Source organism: Brassica napus, chromosome A4 (assembly GCF_020379485.1).
Source record: "Brassica napus cultivar Da-Ae chromosome A4, Da-Ae, whole genome shotgun sequence".
Classification (NCBI taxonomy): Eukaryota; Viridiplantae; Streptophyta; class Magnoliopsida; order Brassicales; family Brassicaceae; genus Brassica; species Brassica napus.
The window spans coordinates 2,766,490-2,790,116 of record NC_063437.1 but is presented as its reverse complement, the minus strand read 5'-3'; the positions used below and the strand labels follow the sequence as shown (position 1 = coordinate 2,790,116).

The window sequence follows — 23,627 nt, the reverse complement described above, 5'->3', positions numbered from 1 at the left end:
TTTTTAACGGTTGATGATAGCGTAAATCAAAACCGGTTCAATTGGGTTAATGTCAGATTAATTTGTGTCTACCGAAGCAAAATGTAAACCGGTTTGTGTTGTCAACTGTAAACCTGTTATTTAATTTCTCGATTCATTATGAGAAATTTTTTAATACATGCTAACTAAATTTGTACTTGATTCATATACCACCGATTTTTATGTTTACCTGATTGATGTTTTTAAAAATGTTTATAATCCATGTATTCGTATATGAGTGTCAAATGTCATGTTAGTGGTACTATCTAACAAGACTAACCGCAACATGAAAGTGCTATAACATCCATCTAACAGTTTATTTAGAATTTAACTATTTTCAAATTCAATATACTTAAAAATAACTGAACTATGGTTCAAATACCTCAGCCTTAAATGATTTGTTCTTGGAACTGATGACGGAGGAAGCACACATTAACAGCCATTTCTTCCGTATCATTTGTATAACCATGGTTAGACCATTCCAAACCCACCTTGACCTAGTATTCTCTCAAGTTTATTTGTCATCACAAGATCATAGACGTAGATCATTCCAAACGCCTAATTAAAGGTAGGGTAGATTTGCTCACGTCCTCAACATCCTCCACCATAACTTCATCCACTCCACTTAATACAGATGATAATTTTATATACATTTAGACAACCAGGTTAGAACAACTAAACTCAAATAGTATTCTCTTTGAAAATGTGGCCCTTTACATTTCGGTGTGTTACATAAAGATCTACAACATACGCATAAACTCAAATATCATCCCCTATATATTATTTGATAAACATTGCAACATATTTTTGTAGTCACATGTCATCACTAGAATGATTCTTAAAATCTTTAGAAAAATAGGTTGGTCCATCTAAATATATAATAAATTTTTTATTAAACCACAATAAATACATTATTAATGTGCTTAATTATTTCCTTAAATAAGATTACGGAATTGCCTAATGTGGCTAAAGTATATATATGACAATTAATGATTTTGAATAATAAAGATTTGATAAAAATAAGTGTGTATTATAATTATATTTGTTTAATTTTAAGCTATTAAAATAAATTAAACAATCATAGTAACCATATAATAAAAATTAAAAAAATTATTTATATATTATATTTTGAATTTTTAAAAACAAGTATAAATTACTAAAATTGTTAAAAGTTTCACATTCAAATTTTGTGATCTATGATTTAAAACGTTTGTTATGACATGATACAAATAATAAAAAATAATATAAGTTGAAAGTCTCATTTAATAAGTATCAAAAATAAAAGATATATAAATATATGTATCATTTTAAATTAAACTATATGACATATAAAAATACATAAATATCTTAATTTTGAAATTTACTTTGAACATTTTTTTGATAAAAAATTTGAAAAAATATTGACAACTTAATTTTTAAATTTTATAAATTACTTAAACCATTAATCCACAGTGAAAATTTTGTTATCACTAATTTAGATTTTTTGTTATAACAGATACAAATACAAATGATAAAAATATGAGCAAAAAACATCATCTAATAAATATTGATATTAAAATATACCGTATATATGTTACTATCATTTAAATTTAATTATATTGCATATCAAATAGAAAAAATATTTGTTTGATTTAAAAAATGTATTTATATGTTTGCACCAATTTAAATATATAAATAGTAGATAATGACTTTTTAATTATTCAATATATATTTATTATTTCATAATATGTTATAAACATATAATATATAAAATAATTTATATATATAATGTTCATTCCGCGCAAGGCGCGGATCTTAACCTAGTATATATAATATATGTGATATGAAATATACTAATATCATAATACTTTACAATATCCAAAATGTGAAATAATAGATCGAGGTGACGAGGTCTCCTTTTGATAATGTATCACTTTAGAAAGAAAAAAAAAGTAAATATGTGGAGCCACTCTAATTGCTGCTGCAAGAACATGCTTTTAATGGATGCACTCATACACATGTCATGTACTCATGTGTGAGACATTTGGTACCATCATTACCAGCTTCACCACCAGATCTTTATTTCCTTTTTCGTTGTTTTACTGAAACAAATATTAATGTCATACAAATTTTTCTAAATCACTCTCTTATCTCTCTCTCCATACATAATTACTAAAGAAGCTTCAACTTACGGCAAAGACGTCGTCTGAATGTTGATTTATTCACGTAGAAAACAAAATGCTGCAAACATTTCACTATACTTTGATTACGATTGGAACATATTTAACGTCAAAGTTACGTTTTCCTTGATGGCAGCACAAGCCATTTTTTGATGAAAACATATAAAAGGAGGATTGCGACTAGTCTTGCATGTACTTAATGCGTTTTCATACCTTACTAGAATGGGATCGAGACTTCACCTAAGTGCAATTACTTAAGCAATCTACCAAACAAAACCTTCCTTGAAAAGAAACATACCCATTTAAAACACAACTTAAACTAATTTGGTGTTTTCCACGTATTATGCTTATAGTTAGTTATACAACCATTATGCATTTATATATGGTGGATTGATTTTAAGTATGTGATCTTACTATAAAGTTTGATATAAAAATGTTGGGTTAGAACATCTGTTGTATAGTATGTTTTTCAGACAGTTATCATTAGGCAATCAGTATGTAGAATTTAGTCTAAGACTGTCGTGATAGCTAATCTTAATCAACTAGAGATCGCAATGTGTATCTCCTCAAATGTTTTCACTTACAACTATTCGTTTTAGTGATGAATTTTTCATAACATAATCTAGGATACCATAATGAAACACCATTCATGTGTTGTTCTTGTTCATAAGAAAACACAGTAGCTAGTGCTAAAAAAAGGTAAAAGTATTAGAGTGATTGAGTAAATTAGTCTGAAATTAATTTTTTTCCCTTTCCAAGTTCGAACCCACGAATGAATGCACTATTGGCGTTTTTGAACAACAAATGCTTCCATTTCACAATAGAAACATTCGAATGCACTATTGGCTATTTATGGATTTGACTAGTTTTCTCGTTGACTACGGATGCTTAGCTTGTTAATTATTTTTCAGTTTTACTTGACCGAGCTAAGCTCAACAGTACAAATGTGAGCGAAGAAAAAAAACACTGCACAAATCGCATTTAATGCAATTGATGTCTAAACAAACTTTCCAATTAAAGAGACTGGGAACCTGTCTCATGATGTTGAAATAATAATATTACAAAATCAAGAAACAATATAATTAAGAAAACTTATAAAAAAAAAAAGAGAGACAGGCTTAATCAAAAGCACCAACCAAAGTTGCCAACTTCATCTCATCACAAACTAAAACCAAAGAGGAGAAAGAAAGATACAGAGCTGCAACAATGGCCATGGAAGAGAAAGACAAGAAAATCAAGAAGAACAAGAAGAAGAAAGATACCAAATCCTCGCCGGACATCTCCTTCAAACCTTCCTCCGCCGTCAAAGGCCTCAAATTCGGCGGCCAGATAATCGTCAAATCATTCACAATCCGGCGAGCAAGAACACTCGAGCTCCTAAAACTCCTCTCCCTCCCATCTTCAACATCACCATCTCCGCCGCTTCTTTCCACGGCGGCGTATCTTCCGACGAACTTCACGATCTTAGCTCACCAAGCATGGCACACACTAACCCTCGGGCTAGGAACGAGGAAGTCCAAAGTGGTTGTCTTCGTCTTCGAAACGGAGGCGATGAAGACGGCGGTTACGGCGGCGGAGGGAGGACTATGGCCGTCGGAGATTCCGCTCGGTGACGTGAACAAGAAGATGATCAGAAAGTTAAAGAACTGGGAGATGGCGAGGTTTAAGTTCAGGAAAGGATGCCTAACGTTTTACGTATACGCGGTGAGAAACGCCGGAAAGGAAGGGTTTGCGGCGGCGGAGGACTTAAAGGTAATTTTACAGGCGGTGGTGGCTTTGAAAGACTTCATGGATCATACGGCGATGCTAGTAATGCCCCACCAGAAAGCTATTAATTACGCCTCTTGCCCTCCTTTTGCCATGGCTCACTAGAGTGGCCATATTTTTTTAACTCCTTTTTTTTCATATAAAAATAGTTTCGTTTATTTTTATTTTTTGTGGTACGATTTTATCATTGTTTTCTGAAAAAGTACCTCTTAAATAGCAATAAATCAAATATCAACACACACAAAAAAAAAGCACTAAAATAGTACTCCATCCGTTTTTTTATATATGCCGCTTTATGATTGTGCACATAGATTAATAAACATTTAATTTCTAAACAAAAACATCATTAATTGTTTACCTAACCACAATTTAACCAATAATAAAATGTAAACTATAATATCATTGGTCATCTACCATTAATTAGTAATAAATTTTACATATGAAAACGTTAAATAATTTGGAACAAAAAATTTCCTCTAAAACGTCATATATAAAAAAACGGAGAGAGTATTAGTATTTCTTCTATTTTAGTTTTTAAAACGAAAAGTTAAAATGATCAGATTGTTTATTACGTTTTAGTTTTACTAATAAAATTTCAGAATACATATTTTACATTTAAATTTATGTTTTAACTTAGTAGAAATTCGAATTTGGTCATAAAGTACTAGAGGATCAGACGGTGGAAATTCAAAGTGAACTTGGCATTAGAGGTATGAGAAATTATTTAAGAATACCAGAAAGTTTGGAAGGATCCAAACGCACAAATTTTTGGTTTTTTGAATAAACGGATCAATAATAGGGTAAATAGTTGGATAGTTCGGTTTCTCACTAAAAGTGGAAAAGAGGCGATGATAAAATCAGTGGTGTCGTCAATGCCAAATCATTTTATGTCATGTTATAGGTTACCAAAGATAGTTATAAAGAAATTTACATAAAAGAGGTATTCATTGGTTCTCCTTGGATAAGGTATGTAAATCCAAGGAGGAGAGATGACTTAGTTTTCGCGATTATTTGTTCTCAAAAGTATTTAAAGGTCGATATTTAAAGGCCGATATTTTTGGAATACTGATCCATTGGATCCTCACAGATCTCATTCACCGTCTTATGGTTGGATAAGTATCTGCTCAGATAGATCTCTGGTTAATAAATGGCTAATCAAAAGAGTGAGAACGGGACAAACCATTTCCATATGGAGTGATCCATGGATTCCTGCTCCTCGCCCGAGATTCGAAAATTAAAAAACACTATCCCAATTTTAAAATTCTTCTTTGAAGGTGGATAATTTCATCAATCCATTGACGAAATCTTGGAATGTGGACTTCCTCAATGTATACATACACCTGGAGGATGTCAAAATTATTAGAGGTCTGGCTATAAGCCGGAATGATAGGCAAGATTTTTATGGATGGGCTTTCACAGAGTCAGAAAAATATACGGTTAAGTTTGGATATAGGGTGGAATCATTATTTCCAGTACAAGATTTGGTTCCTTATGGTTTGCATATTAAACCATTACTAGTTTTCTGCTGGAAACTTAAATGTGCCCCAAAGCTTAGACATTTTATTTGGCAAATTCTCTCTGGTACTATTTCGGTGGCAAAAAAATTAAGGGCACGAGGTATTAAGTGTGATACACGATGCAGTATTTGTGGTGCCGAGGAAGAGTCAATCATGCTTTATTTGAATGCCCACCAGTTCTGCAAACATGGGCTTTATCAAAAATCCCTTCAGCCCCTGGTATTTTTCCCACCGCTTCGGTGTTTACTAATATGGATTATATTTTCTGGAGATTGCAAAAGAATATGATTTTAACAACTTTCCATGGATATTATGGTACATTTGGAAAAATAGAAATAATAAAGTTTTTAATAACAGAAATGGAAACCCTCAGAAAATTCTTCGAATTGCGGAAGTGAAGAGTGAGGTATGGGCGGAGGCTCAAATAACAATTCCAGAAAGGTAGTTTCAGGGTACATCGGGTCCTTCGAGGATTTGTTTTATAGATGGTGCGTTGAAGGAGTATGATAAATTCTCCAGGCATGTATGGTTTTACCGAGGCGTAGGATCAGAAGAGAAGATGATGGGGGCGATGAATCTCTGAAGAAGCTTATCAGCTCTACATGCAGAATGTGAAGCTTTGATATGGGCTATAGAATGCATGAAGACCCTTGATTTTCCAGACGTAGTTTTTGCAACGGATTGTTCTCAACCGGCGAAGATGGTGTCCTCACCTGACGAATGGCCAGCTTTTGCTACACACTTGGAAGAGTTTCGATGCAGTAAGAGTTCCTTTCCTTCCTTCAAAATTCAACATATACCAAGAGCAACTAATCTAATAGCGGACAAGCTTGTACGAGGTGATTGGAGTTTTCTTTCAGCTGTGTTCTATGCTGATTCCACTCCACCGTCTTGGATTTTCGAGTCGATAGGATCTTTATCTTTATTTTAGTTTAGTTATTATTGTTGTCAAAAATAAAATAAAAAATATGTTTTAACTCTAAATCATCAATCTTTCGAGTACAAAGACAAACATACGACATCAATCATTTAAATATGGATGAAGTATTTCTTAAAATGTAAAAACAAGCGTATTTATATATTTGAGTTTAGGGTTCAGTATTTACGGATGAGATTAAAATTTAAGATTCAAGATGTAGTGTAATTTATTTTTTATTAATTAGTAATTTTGAAAATTTTGCTTTTTAAATACTAATTCTTAATAAAAAACAAAAAAAATACTTCTGAAATATAACCTTGTTTTCTCTCTGTTATCATTTTGATGATAGTGGCTTTCGTAGTTTTTGCATTTTTGGTACTACTTTGGAGGTGTCGATATTATGTGGTCTAGTTATCCAAAACAAGTGTCACTATGTGCTTATCTCTACATCATGACAAGTCAAGCATGTCTTGAATGAGATCAAAACTCATTAATGCGTATATTGTTTATATATTTGACCGACAAAATGTTATTGTTTCTATATTAGCAGTCAATATCATGCTATGTTAACAATGCAATGTCACATTGTAGAATATCATTGCCAATGTGATATTAGCCAACTTTATAATTGCATTTTGCTTATGTTTGACTGAAAATAAGTCATCGAGGAATAACAACTTTGACATGTTTCTGTTGAGCATTGGTTAATTAAGTGGACAAACCAACGGTTGGTTTATTAGTTACAAAATAATTAGAATGTATCCTTTTCAACTCTGCTACGTAAAGCTCTACGTAAAATCTCTAGAGAACCACAGATGAAACAACGGCCGGCCGAAGAATGTGAGCTGGACGTAAGGAACATAGCGGTATATGAGTTTTTGTATATCATAAATACTTTATAATTAATTTTAATTAAAAAGTCGACAACTTGAAAGCATACGGCTTATGTATAATAACTTTTAAAATTTTGTGGATCAAAGTGAATGTTTAATTTGGATGTTGCTAGACCCGGACTAAGAAAATAAGACAACTTTTAGATGTTGTATGTCGTAGTAATTAATCACTACCGGGGAAACAAAATTAACTTCATTTTGGAATAATATCTTTGATGCCTTGAGGTTCCCCAACCTCATTCACAGTAGTGATAATCGATGATACTCTGTGGTATTAGTGATGAAATACTAATCAACTTGATGTCTTGATCAATAAGAAATATTTACAAATTCGTACACTATAATATACTATTGAAGTGGAAAATTAGAATATTAAAATTCGATTTATGGGGACAGCGTGATTTGGTATGGAGCTGGAAACATAAATCTCAATTTTGAGAGTGGATTCTCATATATAGATGTCACCGCTACCTACCAAAGTATGATTGGTCGAGGAATCGGCATTTAGGAGTATGTTCTAACGCTTATATCACTTTATAGTTTGAGGGACCATCTGAATCAAACATAAAGGCCACAAGACACCGAAATCAACGCGTTTAAGCGTATGTCAAAAGCAAACATCATGATAAGTTCCCTTTATTTATTCAAATCAAAGTAATTGACACAAAAAAGGAATAAATAAATAAACCTCAAAATTAGAAGAATATACGAAATTAAACACAAAGCTGATGATCTCTCCAACCCATGAAAAGTTACTCGCAACCATTACGTTAGGTATTTCCAAACAGTGCTATACATAGACAAATCTCTCCTTTTTTTTTTGGTAAAATGTTAAGTTAGACAAATCTCTTAAGAGACTTTCACTTAGTATCTACAAGCACCATTGCTTGGGTTGTTTCCTACGACCACACCAGTTCCGCTGAAATTACACGACCCATCAGTGCGACCGTTTCTCTGGAAATAAGCGTTCATCACAAAAGACGCATGCGTCCTCACGCTGTTCGGGTTAAAGCACGAACCACCGGCTTGGATTGGTTTACAATCAATGCCTCCCTGACTACACACCCAATCAATATTCCCTTGCAACTGCGCATCACTAGCTCCCCACTTGGCCACACACCATTTACCACCGGTGGGAGCAGGCAATGCTGGTGCTGGAAGACGGCCGCCACCACCTTGTCCGTTTCTGAGGAGACCAACGTCGTAAACCGGAGAGAAATCTGAATGGAAAAGCCCCCAGTTCCTCTCCGCGGTTGGACCGGGCTTGCCTTCTTCGTTAAACAAACCGAAAATGTAAGTCTCAAACCGTCTATTAGGCATGAGAGGCGTTCCTTGTCGTTGTGAACGTTTGATAATGTTTTTGTTGAACCAAGCCGCGTTTTCAAGAGAGCACCAAGGCGCATCGCAGGCAGACGGCCAGCCAGTCTCACCGACGACGATGTTAACATCACCGTAGCCAAGAGCTTTCATGGCTGAGTAAGTCGAGTCCATGAGAGCATCGTACATGTTTGTGTAGATTTTGTGGGTGAACGGGTCACGGACCGCCTTGTACGGTGAACGGAAGATGGCGAAGTTGACGTTTTTGGGGTCGAAACCGAAGTAAGGGTAAGGGTTGATCATGAAAGGAGACTTGGTTCGGCGATGGTAAGCTAGGATTGGAGCCAATACGCCTTTGTCCCAGCCAGGTCTGAAGCGACCACTGCTTGGTGCACCGTTCAGGTCATAGGCTATGATGTTAAGTGAGTGTGCGGTTGTCACCTGAATCCAGTTGCAATTAAGCAAAAAAGTACATTAGAATAAAATTATTACTTATCAAGTCAGTAACAAGTTACGTACACATATGATGTAATAAAAGTAAACTTGATGAACCTTTCTAAGTTATGAATGAATAGTCGTATGTTTGCTCAAAAAAAAAGTAAACCTGATGTCATCATCTCAACATGTCCTAATGTAAATGTTCAAAAAAAAAACATGTCCTAATGTAAAGACAACCTTGGACGCTAAGACAACGCGTGGATTAGTCTATATATGGTCGGAACTTGAATAATTATCATTCTCTGACTTTTCAAATAATAAAGTTACGTAAACAAAATACACTCCGACACTTGCAAAATCAAAATTTAAACAGATATCCTATAAGTTTTATTATGAAGATCATCATAAATTCAGCAAACCAGACCTAATAAGATCTGAAATTAGTATGCTATAATGACACGGAACTGTAATTTAATTTATTTACTTACCAAAAATAGAATAAATCTGGATATTAAGAGAAAAGAGAGACAAAACTGACCTTAACGTCTCTGACACCAGCGCGAACCAAAGCTTTGTTAAGATTCCTCATCGCCGGTAATAAATTCGAGATCATGTTGTTATCTCCGGTGAGCAGAATCTCATTTCCGACAGAGATATACTTGATCTTCGTCTGAGGATGAAACGGCAAAATATTGGCCGAGACCCATCGACGAGCTTGTCTTCCGTTAGCTAACGCCGGAATATCACCGTTAGGGACGGTAACGACGACGGAGATTCCGGTACCGGCGAAGGCACGGAGGATATTGGGATCCACATTGAAGATCTTGACGCTGTCGATAGAAGTCTGAGTTTTGAGGAAATTTGCCACCTCATTAGGTGGTGGGAGGTTTCCGAGAGTGCCGTAGTTGACGCCTATGGCAGAGATCACGGCCGGGAGAGCGAGAAATACGGCGGCGGAGAGGAGGAGGAGGAGAGATATTGACGGTGGCGCTTTGGCCATTTTTTACTATTTTACGAAAATAGGAAAATCAAACGATTCAAGTGAAACCCGTGAATCGTTTGAGTTATTATTTTTTCTAATGACGAGATAGTTTGTGATTATTGAGAGGCTATATATAAGAGAAATTAATAGATAAATAGTTATGACCGTGTACGTGTGGTATTAGTGTATATGTATATTTTTAGTGACGACCAGCTTGATTTTCTTGAAGAGGAAAAGTTATTGTTGTCTTTTTAGTTAATTTGGCTAAGTATAGTTTTTTTTTATCGTTTATTACCTTGTCATAATTTGTGCTGTTAATACTAAAATTATCTAATTTTTTTTGGCGACACTAAAACCATCTAAATATAATCCAAAGTTTGAAGTTGGTTTGTTGTTTATCTCAAAATTAGATTATCAGACTAATTTTACTATCCTAATTTATCGAAAATAGATATTACTTTTAGAAGGTTGCTTTTATTGGATATGCTTTTATTGTATATTTATTGATTAGGGTGATTAATATTGTTATTAATGAAATTAGCAAATGTATGATTAATTAATATTATATTAAATGAATAAGAAAAAGTAAGAGAGGAAATAGATAGATAGATCGACGTGGTTTCTGATTAGATCATATGGAGATGTGTTTGTACTTTGTAGAATGGAATCGTATGAGTTTGAACTACCGACACAAGTCAAATAAATTCGAACTTCGAAGTATGAAGATGTTGAGGAAGCTGGTTTAGCCTTTACGTGACTCTTTTTTTGTTTGAACATTTAGCCGTTTGTTGTGCTCTATACAGGGGAAAAGAGTTTGTTGTGCTCTATATAGGGAAAAAGAAGAAGAAGATCCGTATGCCGTTCATGTCTTCCTTCTCCGCTACTATTAGATAACAGCTACTGTCATTTGTCAATGACATATACACTTATTATTACAAAGAACGTTTCATTTTATTTAAAAGGGTCTATTTCTGTATTTTTCAATCACTATCAGACCATTTGTAATGGCATCCTATGGTGATTTAGGATAGGCAAAATATACGTGAAATCTATTTCGATTTGATTTAAAAAAAAATAGATATTTGTAATTCTATAGAAAAATATCGATATGTAATATCCGCTAAAACGAAATTTTCTAATCCAGTATGATATATGTATATATAAATAACTATATGTTTAATCATATAATTATTAATATCTATGTAAGTATGCTAATGTTTTATTTGCTAAATTGATTATTTAGTTATTAACTTTAAAATAGTCAATTTTTTCTTTGTTATGAAATAGTATTATTTTAATAAATTTTAGATATTTTATTTGTTTTTTAATTTGATTTTTTTTTACAAATCCAATCAGAAATATAAATTTTAGTGGACACCGAACATCCAAATAGTTACAAAGTAAGTACTGATCATAAAATTGATGATCCAAACGAAATAGATCACAAATACCTTTAAAATATTGGTTATCCTCTTCATGCCCACCCTAATGATCTATGAGACCGGCATATAGCATTTGCAACGTCTCAATCAAACAACATCAACAACTGATGAAGCAAATTTTCTAAAAGTAAAACACATGCAGTGGAAAGGTGAAACAATGTGGCATTGGATTGCTCAGTTGTGCTTTTAGAGACACTTGTGAATTTCATCTTTGCCATTATTCTTTAGCGGTGTTTCTGGTAGAGATCGGAAAAGTTCATCAGGAAGATTTGGTATGCTTTGAAGCTCTGAACACTCTCTTATTAGCCCTTCTACAGGTACAATACTACAATCTGGTGGGAGGTGATACATCCGCGTTTTCATGTATGTATTGCACATTTGTATTTTGCACCCTATTATAGGCTTTAATATACTAGAAAAATGGGTGTACTTGTATTACTTTTTGCAGTCCACAATTTTCATAATTTTGTTTTATATATAGCTATATATTTTGTTGGTTAAAGTTTTAATAGTTTTTGAAGTCAACTTCTTATTAAGATATATCCTAGTAGAAATAGCTTCAGCGGAACGCCTCCCACGTTTGACAATGTCAGAAACAGATTTCAGATTTCAAAACAATAAATCACTTTAAAAATTTGGAGAAACCAAAACAAATGATGAATTAGTAAATATGAATAACATGTCTAATAGGCCTTGTGGTTCACTTCTTTCATTCTCTGTGTGTTTTCAGTCAGTTTAGGGTTTATATTTTGAAATCAATGTAGTGGTTCAGTCTCTGCATTTTCATATCTTCTATCAGTCTAATAAACTAAGAAATTCATCCATTTAAAGCTCTTCTTTTTATTATTTTGGACAGTTTGAATGATAGTTCTATCTCAGAGACTGTGCTAATGTCTTTGAAATCCTTGTAGTATGAATCCACCAAGAAAAGGAGGTTTCCCCGCAAGAGCTACCGCCGGACGAGGTTGACCCAATTTCGTGAAGAACATAAACCCATGTGCTCTACCGGGATTTCCACTGTGAAGCATTGAAGAACTACTACAAGCACTTGCACGAAGAAACCAGCCAACTCTCCACCCTGAGAAGAAAGATGGTGCTCTTTGGTAAGATATCCTTCTGACAACAATTTATAAATTTGTATTAAAAGTTTCACTAACTAGTAAAAGAGTCAGATCTCGGCAAAATAAACGAAGAAAATAAAGGAAATTTTTTGTGATTTAGTAAAATTAAGAAAAGAACGTAGAATAATAAAATAAAAAACAAAGAGTAGTAACTTTCTGCGAAGAGCCGACATTGAGGTGCCAAACCGTTCTTTGTGGTTGTAATAGGATATCAATTGACAATGAGGTCAAGTATAATATAAAAAGAGTTTTTTTTTCAACGGTTTTGATGGAGCTTGGTGGAATCTCAGTGAGGTTCCTCAAGAGCAGCAAGACAAGTGGTGGTCTGATTTTGTGGTAAGATTCATATTCGTTGTTTCCCTTAACTACCTCTTGTTTAGATTAGATATATTTTGCTTCTTCTTTTTTTCCAGCAAAAGTATTACTCGGATTCAGACCACCATAATTTGGTGAAGACTCTTTGGACAAAGAAACTCAGGAAAATGATCTCAAACAACATTAACAAGGGAAAGACACACAACAAAAAGCCCAAATTTGTCTCTGATTACAATTGGAAGTTGATATGGTGACATTGGAACACTCCTTAGGTAGTTCATGTTAGCACCACAAACTCTAAGAACAGGAAATCAGAGCGTGATGGAGATAGTATACATCAACACATCTCAGGTTCCAAATCTTATGCCAAGGTCAAATATGAAATGGTACAATAAACTTAACTCTTATTGTCTTGTGTCTATTTATGTTTCTATATTTTTCTTGTGGGTCTTTTAATCCATTTGCCTTACGTATATAGATGATGGAGTTGGGTGAGAAGACAGCTATCACTGACCTGGTGCGGTAGACTCATATGAAAAGTGCGACACATTTGTAGACAAGCGTGCACAGAGGATTATTGAAGAAGTTGAGTATATTTTTGTTTCAGAACACCCCAACACTGATGAGACTGATAGCCAAGGCTCCAACTCAGAAGCATCAATCACACCACTTATGAGAGATAAGGTTTTTTACAAAGTAAATGTTAGATTATTTTGTGGTTCCATTGTTGCGGTTGTTAATGGTTATCGGTAAATGTTTGATAAGTTTTTATTTTGTGATAGTTGCCTTTGGTACTGTTATGTTTCATTGTATGTGTCTAGTGATTTTTGATTCTTGTTTTTATGCTTTTGTAGGTGGTCAAGCCACACAAAGGCAGGCTGTTTGGACTTGGAACATCACAAATGGAGAACTATGATCACATTGCTCCACCTGCTGTTGTTCTTACTCGTCAAGCTCAATTGGAGGAAGAGCTGATTAATCTTACAAGAATGGTCAAGTTGATGAGCCAGCAGCTCACTGCTTTGTGTGAAGCTAGAGGAGTGACAGCCTCTGATGCAACTATCAACCCTTCTCCATCTTCACCTCCTACCCCCAACGAGCAGAGAATCTAGTTAAATAAACGATGACCCTCTTTAGATCGTTCTGTAATATTCAAGTGGTTGCCGCAAGGAAGATGGTGTTGCTGACTTTCTGTTAGCTTTTTGTGAAAATTGAAGACATAACAATTATAATTTTTTTGTGTTAACTTTGTTATGTCGTTAGTTTTCACATATCGGTTTCATATTCTGTTTCTACTAAATGAATGCTTTGTTTCCATTATGTTCCAAGAGTTTTAGTTTATTTTTATATTGTTATAGTTTTAAAAAATCAATCTATATAGCTTTTTGTGTACTGAAAAAAAACAATTTTCATTGTCGGGATTTAATATTTTGTCATAATAATAATAACCACAAATTTGGCCGTAGCTAATCTGAATTCAATTTTTAGATACAAATGTTTTGTAATTAAATTTGTAACTCCATTTGCTATAACTTTGCTTAGGATAAATTGTTGCCAAGTTTTGTAGTCACTTAACTACAATATATCTCTTGCTAAAAGCGTTGCTAGGGTGCGACAGAAAACTTCATAGTCATGTTGTAGCTAACAGCTATCGGCAAATGCTTTTGCTCATCCGTCGCGAGCGAGCTATGACATAGCGACGGATTGGAGTTAGCGTCGACGCTGACGCCACGGTTTCTGCTATCCGTCGCTTACTGCGTTTTAGCTACAGATTCTCCTTTGTAGTAATGAATAAATCGGTAGCTATTTAGCTGATTTGTTGTAGTGTCTATAACTATACATTTAAGTGTTAATGTATAATATAAAAAATTAGATTTACACTTTCACTATTTTACTCAGTTTTTAAACATCATATTCAACTTAACATAAACCGTAATGTAATGCAATCATGACCCCAATCCATCCATAGAAATGATAATCACGAAGACCATAAGTCTATTTTTAATAACCCAATATAGCAAACCACAATTAATCAACCAATTTTGAATTTAAAATTATCAAAAAACTTATAACGAGAGCATCGCTTATATCTCATCCACTCATTATAGCATGTTATATGCCACAATCAATTAACGTAGACACTAACATCAAAATCAAACATAATTAATCTTAATTAGCATACATAATCTTTTCATAATGTAACATTCTCAAAAACCATAAACATTATTATACACTTCTCTTGCGTAAGCTTATATAACACACACAAAAGAAAAATACAATTATATAATTATATTTATTACACATAAAATATATTTCATAGTAACGCGGACCTATCTAGTTTTTTTTATAGAAAAGAAAGCAAAATAGTTATAAGAATTTGAAAAGTCGTTAATGGGCCTGATTTATTATTTGATATGTTTAGTGGGCTAAGACTTTATAATAGCAGCACTCTCCACGGCGTCTATACCCACCCACCGACCAGACCTTGAGCAACACGTCCATCCTCCGTGGTAATTTACTTTACTACCCTCTACTTTCCTCAGTTCCCTTCGAGTATATTCTTTAATACCTTGGCAGGATCGTCATTTCCTAACTCAGATATTCTGAATATATTTTTTATTTATATAAATGTGACTCCCCCTGCGTGAGTCATCGCCCACTCAACACACACTAGATCTATCTTCATCGTCGTTTCTGCGACTCCTAACCTCTCCTCCTCCTCGTGATCATCGTTTGAGAAAGATGGCTAGAAAGTTCTTCGTCGGAGGCAACTGGAAATGCGTAAGCTCTCTTCTCTTCTCCCTAATCTCTTTCTGTACTTTTTTTTTTTAATCTCTCGCTTATAGTCGCTTGTCGATGATCTGCTTGTTTCCTCGCCGATCAAGTGAAGTAGATCGAACAATCCCGATTTGAATTTGAGATTCGGATCCATGTTTTGATTAGTTGTATGTGATCTGATTCCGATTATTGAGATTCCTCTATTCTGATGTTATTTGGATTAGAGAGAGATGCGATGCTTATGATGGTGATATTATTGTGAATTTTGAAATAAACGTAGAACGGAACTGCTGAGGAAGTGAAGAAGATTGTCAACACTCTTAACGAAGCTCAAGTTCCTTCACAAGACGTCGTTGGTACGTGCTGCATCTCAATCACTCTTAGGGACTGCCTAATAACTAATTAGAAGAGCTTGTGAATTACTTTTGTTTAGATAAAACGTATTTGTCACTTGAATCTGGAATAAATAAGATTCTGTATGCATGGATGGTCAAGTTTATCGAGTAGTTGAGTTTTATTTGTTTATATATGCTTTATAATTAAAGTACTGGAAAATTTTACAAATGCAGAGGTTGTGGTTAGCCCTCCATATGTGTTTCTTCCTATGGTTAAGAGCATATTGAGGCCTGACTTCTATGTTGCGGCCCAAAATTGCTGGGTCAAGAAAGGAGGTGCCTTCACTGGTGAAGTCAGGTTAGAGAGATTTCTCTAGCCACTGATGTCTACTTTGAACTGTTTAATCCTTATGGTTTTATGTAGTAAATATGTTTGTTTTGTGAAACTTGCCTTAGATGATGTTGAGGTTGCTCTTCTTTGTCTTGTTTCATATTGTATTCTTGTGTGTGCAGTGCTGAGATGCTTGTGAACTTGGACATCCCATGGGTTATCCTTGGTCACTCTGAAAGGAGGGCACTTCTCAATGAAACAAACGAGGTTGGAGAGACCTTTCATGATTTTTTTTTTTAAATTCTGCCGTACAGTTTGGATTTGAGAGCCATGATTTTGATATTGAACTCAATTCTACATTTATAGTTTGTTGGAGACAAGGTTGCCTATGCTCTTGCTCAAGGTTTGAAAGTGATTGCTTGTGTTGGTGAGACTCTTGAGCAGCGAGAGTCTGGATCGACCATGGATGTTGTGGCTGCCCAGACTAAAGCTATTGCTGGTATGTATTTTGTCAAACATTTCCATTTCTTTTTGCTTTATTAGTTCGTTCTCTTTGACTGTGTGGGCTTGTTATTTTGATATTAGTTTTTTTTTTATCGACTTGCTCTGAGTGCGTAGCTGTCTTCAGTAAGACTGTACATGTTGACTTTATCCTATCTGTTAGTGTTTATCTCCTAACTGCAAATAAATGTTTTGCTGGCCAATATTCTTATAAAGACTTTATTTGTGTTGGTAATGGCAGACCGGGTGTCGAACTGGTCAGATGTTGTCATTGCATATGAACCAGTGTGGGCCATTGGAACCGGAAAGGTCGCTAGCCCAGCCCAAGCTCAGGAAGTAAGTTTATTATTCTCTATGCGTGTGAGACGTGAAGCATTGTTGCTTATCGTCATTACTTGATATGAAAACCAATATTCTTTCTCCTTGATGGACACAGGTACATGATGAGCTGAGGAAGTGGCTCGCAAAGAACGTGAGCGCTGATGTCGCTGCTACAACCCGCATCATCTATGGAGGTAAACAATAATACAATACTTTGATTTTATCCAAATGCCTCCACAAAGTCTCTTCGATATTAAGCTTGATTATGTAAATAAACTTTCAGGATCTGTCAATGGTGGTAACTGCAAGGAGCTAGGTGGTCAGGCCGATGTTGATGGTTTCTTGGTCGGTGGTGCTTCTCTAAAGGTGTGTTTAGCCTTGTAAATATAATGCTTTCTTTGTTGCTTGCAACCAGAATCATTATCTAATGTGTGTTTTTCTTCTTTGATTGTTGATTTTGCAGCCTGAGTTTATCGACATCATCAAGGCTGCTGAGGTGAAGAAAAGCGCTTAGTGACTTCACGAAACGATCTCAAATCCTTTTACTTCTTCAGTCTCAACTCTGATAGAAAAAATGAATAAGTCGATACAGTGTTATTATGATACTCTTTGCTTCAGTTGTATGTTGTTTTGAGGAGGCAACAAACATTTTCTTGGCCGATTTATTTAGCTCTGAACTCACAAAATCTCTGCTTTTTCTAATCTTCCCCAGTGAAGTTGTATTTGGTCTATTGTTGTTCTTGTATTTCCTATTCCATTTTTGGAAAAAAAAAAAGAACAGCTTTGTTTCGACAGTGTTTTTGGACCGCAAACCCAATTCCAGTGTAACTGATTTCGACTCGAATTACAAAAGGCCCGGCTTATAATTTCCGTTGATGGTAACAGTTAGCTCTTATCCTTAGTTTCTGTTCTTATTGGTTGTACACTTGTACTTATTCGACAGAGCAAAACAGAGTATAAAACGACAGAATCCAAACCCATACTTCACCCAAAGTAACATGAGACCAACACCGTTTGAAAGTCCCGAGCAACGGCTCTCTTCACCTCTGAAGATAAGATCCGTATGCCGTTCAACACCGTTTGCTAGTGTAGATAAAAGCATGGATGACATCCAGCTGTGAAGTAAAATGAACTCTGAACAGTGCAGTCTCTTTTGTATCTCAAGAAACCTTTGTTTGAGATAGTTTGAATGCTTGGTCGCTGGAGTATGTGCAATCAAGTAGGAATATGATAGCTTTGAAAATTGCAGAGTATTACCATTGAACAAACGTACCAATCGTACATCGCAACAAAGGTCCTCACTGGCTCCTCCATCTAATCTCTGCAGAAGCCGTATCACTGCATACATGATCTGGAAAAGGTACACCATAGGATTCCACCTATTAGGGGTTGAACGGTTTGTCTTTATGTACTATTGCTTGGTTCAATAGCCTTTGTATATTGGTTATTCTTTTCGTGCCTATCGGTGTGTTTTGAGTTTTTGTAGCAAATATTTTGCAATTTTTGCTTTGGTGGCTTTATAACATTCAGTGTTAAAAAAATAAGATCCTAGAAATCTTCCTTATGCCCACCCTAGTGATCTTTAAGACTCCCATATGGCGTTTGCGATGTCGTGATCAAACAACATCCACAAGGACTACAACTGATGAAGCAACTTTAAAAAAAAGAAACGCATGTACTGGAAAGGTGAAACATGGCATTGGATTGCTCAGATTCAGTTGTGTGTTTGGAGACACTTGTGAACTTTATCTTTACCATTATTCTTCGGTTTAACGGTGTTTCTTGTCTAGATTGGATATGTTTATCATGAAAGATTTGATGTGGCGTGAAGCTCTGAACACTTTCTTATTTGCCCATCGACAGATACAATCTGGTGGGAAGTGATACATCCGCGTTTTTATGTATGTATTGCACATTTGCACCCTATCATGGCCTTCGTGGTCTAGAAAAATTTAATTGTATTGCTTTTTGCAGTCCAAAATTTTCATAATTTTTTTATATATAGTTATGTATTTTTTTGGTTAAACTTTTTAATAGTTTTTGAAGTTAACTTCTTGTTAAGATATATCCTTTGTAGAAATAGTCTCACCGAAACGCGTCACGCCGTTTGATAATGTCAAAAGCAGACATACGAAGGTATCCAAAATATATAATTCAGATTTTAGATCAATAAATAACTTTTAGAAATTTGGAGAAATAAAAACAAATGATGAATTAGTTAATATGAATAACATTTAGACCAAAAAATGAATAGCATGTTTATTAGGCTTTGCGGTTCACTTAAATGTCTATAACATGTAAATCCCCCCTCACAAATCAACGGAGGAGAAAACTAATATAAAAGCATCTCTTAAAGATTTTCTATTTTGAAGTTTCCAAAAATTCTATATTTGAAGTTTCAATGTGTTTTTTTTTCCAAAAGTAAAGTTTCAAACTTAATTTCAAATAATTATGATAGTCTTTATATTTGTCATAATTAATGTAAATGCATAAAACTTTTATAAATAACTAGTACATATATGAAAATATTACAGAAATATTAATACATAAAATTTTACACTAAAATATAAAATTATAAATAGAAATACATAATTTAATATTAAACTACAAGTAAAATACCTTATTATTCTATAAAATTATTTCCATAATGCTCTATCTTCGATTACACAAAATTTGTTTGGACAATATTTTAGAAATTTTGGAGGTTCCAGAGAAAAATTACGATATTATTAGTTTTGTTGTAAAATTTAAATTGTGTAACAATTATGTCTTCATGTAAAATTTTATGTATAAAACCTGAATTTATAAAAACAAATTTGAAATATTTATGAGAAATAAAAGTTTTAAAATTAAAACGATAAACAAAAAAATACTTAAGAATCATAAATGTGATGTGTAATTAATTGTAAGGACCAAAATGAAATTAAAAAGATGAAAATTCGAATTTGAAGTTTCTTTTTAGAAAGTAAGAGATTCTATATTTAAAACTATAGAGTTTCTTTTGGAGATGTTTTAAGAATCACAATATATTTTTTTATAGAATAAAAACAAAACAAATATAAGAATAAGAAAAGTTATTAATGGGCCTGTTTTATTATTAGTGGGGCTAAGACTTTATCATAACAGCACCCTCCACGGCTGATTACCCCACCGACCAGACCTTGTGCTACACGGCCCTCCTCCGTTGAAATTACTATAGTACCCTCATATTCCCTTTTAGTTTCCTCCGTGTACATTCCTTAACACCTAGACACGATCGTCATTTACTTACTCAAATATTCGGAGTAATATTTTTAATCTATATAGTAGTGACCCCTGCGTGAGTCATCCATCCACTCATCGCCCACTGAAACACCTCTCGATCTCATCTTCATCGTCGTTTCTGTGACTCCAAAGCTCTCCTCGTGATCATCGTTTGAGAAAAGATGGCCAGAAAGTTCTTCGTCGGAGGAAACTGGAAATGCGTAAGCCATATCTTCTCTTCTCCCTAATCTTATTTGTGTATTTCTTTAGTATCTCGTCGCGAATCTGTTTGTAGTAGATCCAAGTGAAGTAGATCTGAAAACTCGTGTTTAAGGTTTCGTTCATCGCCTGCCTCGATTGATTTTTGAATTTGAGATTCCTTGCTATGCGATCTGATTCCGATGGTTGAGATTTGTTGGATTTCGATAAAGTATGAAAGTTGTTGAGATTGATTTGTTTGTGGCGTCTTAGATTTGGATCAAGCTCTTGTGCTTAAGAGAAAGATTCTTATGATGATGATATTGTTGTGACTTTTGAATGAAACGTAGAACGGAACTGCTGAGGAAGTGAAGAAGATTGTCAACACTCTTAACGAAGCTCAAGTTCCTTCGCAAGAAGTCGTTGGTACGTGCTGCATCTCATTTTGCTTTGATAGAATTGAAGAGTATATGGTTATCCGTTTTTGGTTTTTGCGTGTCTATGAACTCTTAAGGTTGTGAAAATGCTTGAACAGGACGCGTTAACGACTAATTAGATGAGTTTATGAATTGCTTTTGTACTTGAAAGAAAAAACGTATTTCTCACATGAATTTGGGATATATGCATGGATGTTCAAATCCGTCAAGTAGTTGTTGTTGGCTAATTTTGTTTTTCATATATGCTTTGGTTTTTATGTGATATTTGTAGCAATAACTCTATCCTTGTTATTGGGGTAATAACTTACTGGATTTTTTTCAAAATGCAGAGGTTGTGGTTAGCCCTCCATATGTGTTTCTTCCTATGGTTAAGAGCATATTGAGGCCTGACTTCTATGTTGCGGCACAAAATTGCTGGGTCAAGAAAGGTGGTGCCTTCACTGGTGAAGTCAGGTTAGAGAGATTTCTCTAGCCACTGATTTCCACTGCAAACTCTCTCTTTTTTATTACTTATGGGTTTATGTGAAATATATTTGGTTTTTTTGAAGTTGCATTAGATTGTCTTGTTTCATGTTGTATCTTGTCTCTTATGCCTTCTGTAATTTTTGTTTGCAGTGCTGAGATGCTTGTGAACTTGAACATCCCATGGGTTATCCTTGGTCACTCTGAAAGGAGGGCACTCCTCAATGAAACAAACGAGGTTGGTGGCCTTTCATGATTTTTTTTAAAAGACGTTTTGGATTTGAGAGCCATGGTTTTGATATTTAACCTCAATCCTACATTTCTAGTTTGTTGGAGACAAGGTTGCCTATGCTCTTGCTCAAGGTTTGAAAGTGATTGCCTGTGTTGGTGAGACTCTTGAGCAGCGAGAGGCAGGGTCGACCATGGATGTTGTGGCTGCCCAGACTAAAGCTATTGCTGGTATGTATTTTGTCAAATAGTCTCCTTTTCACTATTTTAGTTAGTTCTCTTTGACGCTAGTGGCCTGTTACTGTGATATTAGTTATCGTTTCTACTTGCCCTAAGTGTATAACTGCTTTAGTAAGGCAGTACATGGTGACTGTCTTATCTGTTAGTGTTTATCTCCTAACTGTAAAGAAATACTTTAGCAAGGCAGTACATGTTGACTTTTTTTCTTACATAGAACTTCCTTTTGTTGGTAATCACAGATCGAGTGTCGAACTGGCCAAATGTTGTCATAGCCTATGAGCCAGTGTGGGCCATTGGAACCGGAAAGGTCGCTAGCCCAGCCCAAGCTCAGGAAGTAAGTTTATTATTCTCTATGCGTGTGAGAAGTGAAGCATTGTTGCTTATCGTCATTACTTGATATGAAAACCAATATTCTTTTTTGATGATGGACACAGGTACATGATGAGCTAAGGAAGTGGCTTGCAAAGAACGTGAGCGCTGATGTCGCTGCTACAACCCGCATCATCTATGGAGGTAAACAATAATCATACGACAGTACTTTGATTTTATCCAAATACCTCCACACAGATTCTTTGATACTTATCTTGATTATATGCAAAATAAATTATCAGGATCTGTCAATGGTGGTAACTGCAAGGAGCTAGGTGGTCAAGCCGATGTTGATGGTTTCTTGGTCGGTGGTGCTTCTCTAAAGGTACATACTGTATTGTGTTTTGTCTTGGTTTGTTTCAATCAAAACCGTTAGCTAATGTTTTCTTCTTCTTCTTTCAATTGCTGCTTTTGCAGCCTGAGTTTATCGACATCATTAAGGCTGCTGAGGTGAAGAAAAGCGCTTGATGACTTCACGAAACAATCACAAATCCTTTTGCTTCTTATTAATAAGTTGATACAGTATCATTATGATACTCTTTGCTTCAGTTTTATGTTGTCTTGAGGAGGCAACAAACAATTTCTTCGCCAATTTATTTAGCTGTCAACTTATAAAATCTCTCCCTTGATTAATATTCTGAGTGAAATGTTTGATGTTCATTTGGTATTTCATTTTTTAAAACAAAAAGAAGAAAATAGAACAGGCCAGAAAGTATTTTGGGCCAACAGGCTCAAGCCCATTGTAATTGATCTTAGCTCGAAATACAAAGTCCAGGCTTTCGCTAAAACATTTATTCAATGATCATGTTCAGACTATTATTAAAAAAATTCATACCAATCAATCCTTATGTGTCCATTCACTGCGGCAGTAAAAGCATAACAGTACAAGTATAACTACCTTTTTTTCTCTACTGGTGCTATCTCTGTATGGTTACCGTTAAATAGTAAAAAGGACTGCTTTGCCGTTTTTTAATAATCAGTTAGATTGATTATATCACCTTTTTTTTAAGAACGTAGATCTGATGTCATTTGTTCCACTTCCACTAGTATTTTGTTAGGGTTTACTTGATGAAGACCATATTAAAAAAATATAGATTTGTAGTAAGAGATCTGAGAGAGATAAGAAGAGAAAAAAAGGAGTAGAGAGAAGATGATATGGTTAGTCAGAGAAATATAGTTTTATTTTTGGGTATAGGATCAAATTCCCCATTTTGCTATATATATATATATATATATATATATATATTTTTTTTTTTTTTGAAGAAAGTATTTTGTGAATTTTTGATATCTGAGTAA

The 23,627-nt window shown here is 34.5% G+C and overlaps 4 protein-coding genes across 4 annotated transcripts; 3 read left to right on the top strand and 1 right to left on the bottom strand.

The window, feature by feature from the left end:
- Positions 1–3,162: 3,162 nt before the first annotated feature.
- On the top strand, positions 3,163–4,195 carry LOC106449219. The gene has a single exon (XM_013891013.3). It carries the CDS (start codon positions 3,384–3,386, stop codon positions 4,047–4,049), a length of 666 nt encoding a protein of 221 aa, XP_013746467.1. The 5' UTR covers positions 3,163–3,383; the 3' UTR covers positions 4,050–4,195.
- A 3,698-nt stretch (positions 4,196–7,893) lies between these two features.
- LOC106445354 (glucan endo-1,3-beta-glucosidase) lies at positions 7,894–10,230 on the bottom strand. The gene is made up of 2 exons (XM_013886885.3): positions 9,567–10,230; positions 7,894–9,031 (listed from the first exon to the last, which is right to left on the bottom strand). The coding sequence occupies exons 1-2, from the start codon at positions 10,026–10,028 to the stop codon at positions 8,138–8,140; spliced, it is 1,356 nt and encodes a 451-aa protein (XP_013742339.1). The 5' UTR covers positions 10,029–10,230; the 3' UTR covers positions 7,894–8,137.
- Positions 10,231–15,415: 5,185 nt separating this feature from the next.
- Positions 15,416–17,948, top strand: LOC106445356 (triosephosphate isomerase, cytosolic-like). The gene is made up of 9 exons (XM_048777954.1): positions 15,416–15,669; positions 15,947–16,022; positions 16,236–16,359; positions 16,515–16,599; positions 16,699–16,831; positions 17,075–17,169; positions 17,270–17,348; positions 17,438–17,520; positions 17,618–17,948. The coding sequence occupies exons 1-9, from the start codon at positions 15,631–15,633 to the stop codon at positions 17,666–17,668; spliced, it is 765 nt and encodes a 254-aa protein (XP_048633911.1). The 5' UTR covers positions 15,416–15,630; the 3' UTR covers positions 17,669–17,948.
- Positions 17,949–20,360: 2,412 nt separating this feature from the next.
- Positions 20,361–22,991, top strand: LOC106445357 (triosephosphate isomerase, cytosolic). Its single transcript, XM_013886889.3, has 9 exons — positions 20,361–20,618; positions 20,946–21,021; positions 21,362–21,485; positions 21,648–21,732; positions 21,821–21,953; positions 22,202–22,296; positions 22,397–22,475; positions 22,574–22,656; positions 22,749–22,991. Exons 1-9 carry the CDS (start codon positions 20,580–20,582, stop codon positions 22,797–22,799), a joined length of 765 nt encoding a protein of 254 aa, XP_013742343.1. The 5' UTR covers positions 20,361–20,579; the 3' UTR covers positions 22,800–22,991.
- The last annotated feature ends 636 nt before the right edge of the window (positions 22,992–23,627 follow it).

Excerpts from the sequence above, each read along its gene's own strand:
- LOC106449219 (XM_013891013.3), top strand. The coding sequence starts at position 3,384 with ATGGCCATGGAAGAGAAAGACAAGAAAATCAAGAAGAACAAGAAGAAG.
- LOC106445354 (XM_013886885.3), bottom strand. The coding sequence starts at position 10,028 with ATGGCCAAAGCGCCACCGTCAATATCTCTCCTCCTCCTCCTCTCCGCC. Across the intron at positions 9,032-9,566 it reads CTGGTGTCAGAGACGTTAAG|GTGACAACCGCACACTCACT; the intron begins GTCAGTTTTGTC and ends AACTGGATTCAG.
- LOC106445356 (XM_048777954.1), top strand. The coding sequence starts at position 15,631 with ATGGCTAGAAAGTTCTTCGTCGGAGGCAACTGGAAATGC. Across the intron at positions 16,360-16,514 it reads GCCTTCACTGGTGAAGTCAG|TGCTGAGATGCTTGTGAACT; the intron begins GTTAGAGAGATT and ends TTGTGTGTGCAG. Across the intron at positions 17,349-17,437 it reads AACCCGCATCATCTATGGAG|GATCTGTCAATGGTGGTAAC; the intron begins GTAAACAATAAT and ends ATAAACTTTCAG.
- LOC106445357 (XM_013886889.3), top strand. The coding sequence starts at position 20,580 with ATGGCCAGAAAGTTCTTCGTCGGAGGAAACTGGAAATGC. Across the intron at positions 20,619-20,945 it reads TCGGAGGAAACTGGAAATGC|AACGGAACTGCTGAGGAAGT; the intron begins GTAAGCCATATC and ends AATGAAACGTAG. Across the intron at positions 21,954-22,201 it reads CCAGACTAAAGCTATTGCTG|ATCGAGTGTCGAACTGGCCA; the intron begins GTATGTATTTTG and ends TGGTAATCACAG.